This window comes from Triticum aestivum, chromosome 2A (genome assembly GCF_018294505.1).
Source record: "Triticum aestivum cultivar Chinese Spring chromosome 2A, IWGSC CS RefSeq v2.1, whole genome shotgun sequence".
NCBI classification, from domain to species: Eukaryota; Viridiplantae; Streptophyta; class Magnoliopsida; order Poales; family Poaceae; genus Triticum; species Triticum aestivum.
In genome coordinates this window covers 427,901,808-427,909,648 of record NC_057797.1, presented here as the reverse complement: position 1 = coordinate 427,909,648, position 7,841 = coordinate 427,901,808, and the positions used below count along the sequence as shown (strand labels likewise).

Below are 7,841 nucleotides of genomic sequence, written 5' to 3'. Positions count from 1 at the left end.
TCTAGATTATTGACTCTAGTGTAAGTGGGAGACTGAAGGAAATATGCCCTAGAGGCAATAATAAAGTTCTTAGTTATATTTCCTTATATCATGATAAATGTTTATTATTCATGCTAGAATTGTATTAACAGAAAACTTAGTACATGTGTGAATACATAGACAAACAGAGTGTCCCTAGTATGCCTCTACTTGACTAGCTCGTTAATCAAAGATGGTATAGTTTCCTGACCATAGACATGTGTTGTCATTTGATGAACGGGATCACATCATTAGAGAATGATGTGATGGACAAGATCCATCCGTTAGCTTAGCATAATGATCGTTTAGTTTTATTACTATTGCTTTCTTCATGACTTATACATGTTCCTCTGACTATGAGATTATGCAACTCCCGAATACCAGAGGAACACATTGTGTGCTATCAAACATCACAACATAACTGGGTGATTATAAAGATGCTCTACAGGTGTATCCGATGGTGTTTGTTGAGTTGGCATAGATCGAGATTAGGATTTGTCACTCCGTGTATCGGAGAGGTATCTCTGGGCCCTGTCGGTAATGCAAATCACTATGAGTCTTGCAAGCAATGTGACTAATGAGTTAGTTACGGGATTATGCATTACGGAATGAGTAAAGCGACTTGCCGATAACAAGATTGAACTAGGTATGATGATACCGATGATTGAATCTCGGGCAAGTAACATACCGATGACAAAGGGAATAACATATGTTGTTATGCAGTTTGACTGATAAAGATCTTGATAGAATATGTAGGAGCCAATATGAGCATCCAGGTTCCGCTATTGGTTATTGACCGGAGATGTGTCTCGGTCATGTCTACATAGTTCTCGAACCCGTAGGGTCCGCACGCTTAACGTTCAATGACAATTTGTATTATGAGTTATGTGATTTGATGACCAAAGTTTGTTCGGAGTCCCGGATGATATCACGGACATGACAAGGAGTCTCGAAATGGTCGAGAGGTAAAGATTCATATATTGGAAGGTTGCATTTGGACATCGGGATGGTTCCGAGTAGTTCGGGCATTTTTTCGGAGTACCGGAAGGTTACCGGAACCCCCCGGGGAAGTTAATGGGCCTTAGTGGGCTTTAGTGGGGAGAGGGAAGAAGGGCCATGAGGTGGCGCGCGCCTCACCCCTGCCCAAACCGAATTGGATAAGGGGTGGGGGCGCGGCCCCCTCATTCATTCTCCTTCTCCCCTCCTTCCTTTCCCTCCGGTGGAAGAAAGGAAAGGGGGTGCGAATCCTACTTGGACTAGGAGTCCAAGTAGGACTCCCCCCTTGGCGCGCCCCTCCTGGCCGACCTCCTCTCTCCCTCCCTCCTTTATATACGTGGCCAGGGGCACCCCAATATCACAACCGACAATTGTGCGGTGCCCCCCTCCAAAGTTCAACACCTCGGTCATATCGTCGTAGTGCTTAGGTGAAGCCCTACGCCGGTAACTTCATCATCACCGTTGCCACGCCGTCGTGTTGATGGAACTCTCCCTCGTCCTCAACTGGATCAAGAGCTCGAGGGACGCCATCGTGCTGGACGTGTGCTGAACACGGAGGTGCCGTACGTTCGGTGCTTGGATCGGTTGGATCGTGAAGTCGTTCGACTACATCAACCGCGGTACTGAACGCTTCCGCTTTCGGTCTATGAGGGTACGTGGACACACTCTCCCCTCTCGTTTCTATGCATCTCCTAGTTAGATCTTGCGTGATCGTAGGATTTTTTTTGAATTACTACGTTTCCCAACATTGGGCTGCACTGCTCATACGGGTCAAAGTGCACAACAAGCACTTTCATATTTTCCTTTTCTGTACATCTCTTGTCTCAGTTTTCTATTTATTTTAGGCACTAAATGATATTTGTTCTACAAGATACTACACATATAAATCAACTACAATATTTTGGGTGCTACACACAAGGTTCCATTTTATTTGGGAAAGTTTATACATTTGTTTGTTTTGAAAATGCCATTTTATTTTCTGTTACACCATTTTATTTTCTGTTACACCATTTTATTTTGGGTGAGTCCAATGAAGTTGGTTTCAACCTGAAGATGAGGGGAACTTATAGAATTATTCGAACATTTTTAGTTTTACTACTCGAAGAATAAAAATTTCACTTGCAATTTAAAATTGTATTTGTTTTATAATTAAAGTCATTTAATAATTGTTTTCAGCTACTGTTTCATTTATTTTTGTGCACATAAACAATTTATAAAAAGATGATTTCTCCACCAATATTTTTTATATAATAATTGACACATTTAGAACAATTTAGTTTTGACATTTGAAAACTTTTAAAGTTTGACTTGAATTTAAAATAGAATTTGAACGGGGTTTGATCAACGTGAGTTTATCAACAGTAACCGTGGTGACGTGGCAATACTAGTACATGGTTACTGTAGCCTAATTATCCGGGCGTCACAAGCGGTAAGAAAGAAAAACGTATCATGCGCTATTGATTAAAGTTACATCCTAAAAGACAATTTAAAAATAATTAATAGGTAAACCAACATCATAGTCGGATTCTACATATTTTTCTAATCAATTTTCATATATGACATGTTAAACTTGGAGTTAGGTTTAAAAGATATGGATATTTTTAAAATGCCTTTGCATATGTCCCTAAACCTTATTTTAAAATGTTTAGGAGGTAAAAAACATCATACTCATATTGCACACATTTTTCTAATCCATTTTCGTATATAATATGTTAAAATTAAAATTAGGGTTTAAAAGATATGGATATTTTTGAAAAACATTTGAATCTGTCCAAAAATATACGTTATTTTCTAGATGGACTGTGGGTTAATTAATCAAAATATCATAAGGTTTTTCTGCCAAAATCAATATCTCATCGAAAATAGAACCGCAGACATTTTTTCTAGTCTCATTTAAAACAGGATTGCGGGTCGATTTTAGAAAATAGGAGGCGGTTTTCTGCAAAAAATGTGAGGGACGGGCAAAAGCCCTCTCCTTAATTTTTTTTCCTTTCGAAAAGGAGGTTAAGTCCCCGGCCTGGCCTGTGCATCAATCGATGCATACAGTCATTTTATTTATTATTCAACATAGGTCTAACAATCAAGCCACCATTCACACCTACAAACTCGATAATGTGGAGTGCTCTCACTCCCCATATCTAAAACGGTGTAATCGTCGATTTATCCACATAACGTATCGGAACCCACAGCCGGTGCAGCAGACCTAAAGCGTACATCACATGCACATGTTTTAGACCCACAATCATCATCGAACCGCTAGCCCATCTTCAGAAGAGAGATTTGCATAAGCCTTGCCAGTCCGTCCATCCGTCGACGCCACCACAGCGCCCGACGGCGACCGCCATGCGCTCGTCCGTCCAAACACGGAGATTATGGAAGACTTGTCGTGCGTAGTACCTGCGGACCAGGCATAACACAGCGTAGCACCTATCGGCCAGGCATGACTTGACATCTCCACGAAAAGCTTCGTGCAAGACGAAGCCGCTCCACCTCCTGCCTCTGTCTTCCAGCTCTGCTCCACAAACGATGCTCCCAAGAGAGAAAACGACACCGCAGTACCGTCGTCGTCTGATCTGGAAGACCAGATCCTAGGGTTTCCTCCGGAGCGGCACGAGTGGGTCGATAGTAGTTACACGATGATGCCTTCATCAAGATAACGACGCAGAACGCCACCATCACCTCCCATCGGCTCAGTTTTCACCGGCAACTATGTCTTACCGACTTGCGGCCGGAACTAGATGGCAGATCTCGAGATCTGACCATACAGCCTTAGGCCAACCACCTTCGACGGAGGAGATGGCCACCACCGCCAGCGGCACCGACCGGATCATATCTGATCGGAGGCGCCGCCAACCAGTCAACCATGGCCACATCCCCTCCTGATCCGCCCTCCCCAGGAAGCCGCCGGAGCAGCGCTGAACCGCCAGGAAAGACAAAGACCGAATGGCGATCTCGGGCCGCTGGTCCCTCCAGACCGCGGGGCTGCAGCCTAGATCCCCGCCGTCCCCATCACCAGCGGCGCCCGGGCTTAGCCGGCGCACGTCTCTGGGGATGACGAGGTGGAGGAGAGGGGGGAGGGGGCGGCGGCCGTGCGCTTGGGTTGGCCCCCTGATCGCCCTGGAGGGAGTGATAGGAGGGAGCCCTGGGAGCGATATGGGTGGGATATATAGATGTACTAATCGAGGAGTGGAGTTTATGTGCTCGAGCACAAATGCGCTCGTAATCTGGGAGGTTCCTATTAGCATGGGGACACGAGCCATTCATTGCGTGGGCCATTTAAAGGGGCGGACGAAATAGTAGGAAAAGCGAAATACGTGCGCCGTGAACCCTGGACTATGGGCCATGTTTGTGACGGAGCTACAACGCCGTGGACGGCTCCAAGCAGAGTCGTGGCCCATGAAAACATGTTGTTCCCGATCCATGGCCCAGGAGACTTGCTTTCCAGTTACGGACAGGGACTTGCTACAGGGATGGTGAGCTCAGTTAGGGTCGTCTCCTGAGAGATGCTAGATACACAGACTTGCTACAGGGTGTTTACGGAGTGGTTAAAGGTGATTGGTTGAAATTAGATTAAGTGAGGCGGGCCCCCTAGTGAAAATCAGGGGGGGCCAATTAGAGAAGAGCAGGAAGCAGGGTCCGTGAAAGTCCGTTGCGGGAGCCGTGTGTGTAGTATTATCAGTCGTCTCCTACCTCCGCCGCTGGATTAGTCACTTGCCGGCGGAGCTATGCGGCGATTCTCGTGGGCGACAGGGCGAACGGAACCGGTGGACGCCAATTAAGAGGTGCACAATGTGTCCCCTTTGTATTTTCTGGTGCGTGATTTTGGATGGTACTCGCTAAGTTGAGACCTTTTATGGCCAATTTGGGTGTGTATGACAGCAAGAGGTAAACAACAGCAATATTCTGATGTAGCCGCTGCACTACCCAGTGGCGCAGCCGGCTGAGGAGCTGCTGGCGCCTATGGTGGAAGTAGGTGCGGACGAACAGATCTGTGCGGCGGATGCATGTCAAAAAGGGTCACCGACAGTGTTGGAGCAGTCAATTGGATAGATCGACCCTAGAGCTCCTGGCCGGAAAAGAAGGTATGTTAATTCTGCAGATCCACAAAATTAAATTGTTATGTTTGTACTTCCTGAACTTCTAGAAAAAGTTACAGGCGTGTGTCCATGTAAATATGGATGCAGAGCTGATTGAACTGTTAATGAAGTTTGGTGAAATTTAGAACTAGTATAAGTTAAGTAGAGACGCCTGTAAGCAGACATTGTAATGGACATTGCATGATTTGTGGTTTGAAGGAATGAATGAACATGTAGCTGATGAGTTGATGCTAAAGGACATTGTAGCATGTGGAAAGTAGAATATTGTAGGAATCAGAAGGATCTGTGTCGTTCCGGAGTTGATTGTGCAACTGAACCAAAAGTAGCATAGATGGAACAAAATTGTTACTGTTCGAGAACGGTGAGACTGCAAAAACTGATGTGGCGGCTGCTTGGAAATTTTTGCGAGCGCTTTGTGTGAAACTATACATGAAACTCATATCTGTTTGTGGGTGGTTGCAGGGTGAGGATAGGTGCTACTGCCCCAGGAAGGCCGCCATGTCCTAACCGGACTACTGTTCTCGAGAAGGCTATCCATGGTTTCGCCGACAATCCTGGGGACAATGTCATTGTGCCAGCTTTGGGTACAACCTTTGATTCTGTGCGTGAAGCATACAACTTCTACAACCTGTGTTCGTGGAGAAAGGATTTGGCATTAGATACGGTGAAAGAAGGCTAAATGTGGAGAGGACAACATGCATGCAGGCAATTGTTTGCGGCTGTGCGGTATGGGAATAAGGATTTGGCACTTGTTAGTAATTCAAATAATCTCGTGCGGGAGTTGTAGCTAAAATGTTCTCTCCTTTTTCCTGTTTTTTAGGGAAAGGCGGGGTTGAGAACAGTAGGTCGTGTCATTGCGATTGCCTTGCTCTCATCAAGTTGTTGCGGTCCAAAAACAATGGTTGGTACATAGCAGAACGCCGTGAGAGGAGCACAACCACAGAAGTTGATCTATGGCACAGGAGGTTCACTTTCAGGTTGTGCAAATGGAGACAATTCATTCTGTTAGGTCGATACTTCGAGGAGCTACTACTTATTTTAGTCAAAAAGGGTTGAATTGCTGAGACGACATGTGTGGAGAGGGGCGACTATTGACGATGACGGAGTTCCCGATGCGACCCATGAGCAGCTAACATCAATATCGTTTTGAGAAGCAGGGTGTTTTAATTCATGATTTGTTGATTGCTTGCTTTTTTTCTTGCAATGGAGGGTTGCAGATTCCCCTTTCTGGAGGAATTGGATGAGAGCGCAACCCTGATGGAACAGGCAGCGTTCGCGGTGGTTCGTTTGGCCATGAGTGCGGACAAGAAGGTCCGTGAGGAAGACAGAGTAAAAGGTGTGAGGCGAGAGGCGTTGCCGCCGGAGTCCGAGATGTTCAACGGGAAGATGAACCTACATGCATCTGGTTGGGTTAAGAGGTGTGTTTCCCTAAATCTATCAAACAAGTATGCATTGCTGAATTTTTGTTGTTGAGGGATTAGCAGTGATTTTGTCATATGTGTATTGACATCCCCTTGATGTTAAGAACATTCAGACAAGTAGTTGAAGTTGTTCTTAAGTAGTGTACGGTTATGAATGGATGATGGTCTAACCAGCTTGGAGCATGTTGTTACTAATTCGAAGGTTGTTGTACAATTGGTTATTAGTTATGACTTATAGTTCATGTATGAGTCTTGTTGGATGCTTGTTTCTGAATTTAGCTGCGGAATGGAATCGAGATCACGATGTTGAATGTATGATTATGGATGTTCAATTCAGTTGGTAATGCTAGTTGTTTTTCATTCATTGGCACTGTTTAGGATTTGAAAGTGCTGTCTTTTCTGAATGCTGAACATGCTTCTGAAAATGGAAGAGTTATAGGTATTAGATGGTAATTTTGCATGTATTCAGGAGCCTGTAGTTTGTGATTCGAATGTACGTAATATCTGTTACACAATACTGGAACCTACTACGGTGGGTGACCTTTGATATGGGAGTTAAGCAGCTTGGAATCAAAATTAACATGATGATGGGGTCTGGTAGCATAGATAAAAAATAGCATGATATTGACGCCAGCTTGGATATGGTGGCAGCAGCACGATCTGGTTGCTGGGATGAAAAGTGACAAGAGGGAGCTTGAAGAGGAAGACGTTGTTCGGTGGGAAGACGGATGGCAGTAAATGGGTCAGCGAATGCAACGGGCATTAGAACGCCTGGGGCACGGCCCAGACCGTTGGCAGCCATCTGAGCCGGCGCTAGCATGACGGCCAACGTCACATTAATGTGTTTGGTTGGTGCGCCATCGCCAGGAATAAAGATGCATATACTGCTTTTAATACGCAGAGAAATACCTTGTGGAGTGCGAATCTAAGAGGGAGCGGGCGATCAGGATAACGAGCACATATCAGCTCGGGCTCAGATAGGCACTTTCGTACTAATCGTTCCATATACTACCTTTATTTTTTAAGCAAGGAAAGAACTATGAGTTGATGATGATGATGATATGTACATAGTTTGGGCGGGTTGTATTAGAATTGTAGGCGGGCTAGTCTCGACAATTCAACATCACATGTTCACGACCCTATCGGAGCGTGTTTTCCTTGGCCTTTTTAGTGGTACAACTGGAACTTTTACGGGTTTTGTATTTGTTTCACATGTTGGTTTAGGTGGGTCATGTACATCTCCGAGCAGAGGCTAGAAGTCAAATCCTTTTGTGCTGTATTAGAATTCTACAGTACTATATACTACTTT

General features: G+C 45.0%; 1 protein-coding gene across 5 annotated transcripts; it reads left to right on the top strand.

Annotated features, from left to right (window-relative positions):
- The first annotated feature begins 4,508 nt into the window (after nucleotides 1–4,508).
- LOC123188894 (uncharacterized) lies at nucleotides 4,509–7,782 on the top strand. 5 transcript variants are annotated; one of them, XR_006495311.1, is made up of 6 exons: nucleotides 4,509–4,796; nucleotides 4,894–5,096; nucleotides 5,574–5,837; nucleotides 5,932–6,088; nucleotides 6,329–6,529; nucleotides 7,184–7,782. XR_006495311.1 is itself a non-coding variant. In XM_044601170.1 (4 exons), the coding sequence occupies exons 2-4, from the start codon at nucleotides 5,807–5,809 to the stop codon at nucleotides 6,582–6,584; spliced, it is 444 nt and encodes a 147-aa protein (XP_044457105.1). In that variant the 5' UTR covers nucleotides 4,812–5,096; nucleotides 5,574–5,806; the 3' UTR covers nucleotides 6,585–6,727. The 5 variants fall into 5 exon arrangements, 1 of the variants encoding a protein (XP_044457105.1); XR_006495310.1 differs by having other exon boundaries at nucleotides 5,932–6,529; nucleotides 7,187–7,777; XR_006495309.1 differs by having other exon boundaries at nucleotides 5,932–6,529; nucleotides 7,184–7,777.
- The last annotated feature ends 59 nt before the right edge of the window (nucleotides 7,783–7,841 follow it).

Coding starts and splice junctions, on each gene's coding strand:
- LOC123188894 (XM_044601170.1), top strand. CDS start 5,807: ATGCATGCAGGCAATTGTTTGCGGCTGTGCG. Junction 5,838..5,931: donor CAATTGTTTGCGGCTGTGCG/GTATGGGAATAA, acceptor CCTGTTTTTTAG/GGAAAGGCGGGGTTGAGAAC. Junction 6,089..6,328: donor CACAGGAGGTTCACTTTCAG/GTTGTGCAAATG, acceptor GGAGGGTTGCAG/ATTCCCCTTTCTGGAGGAAT.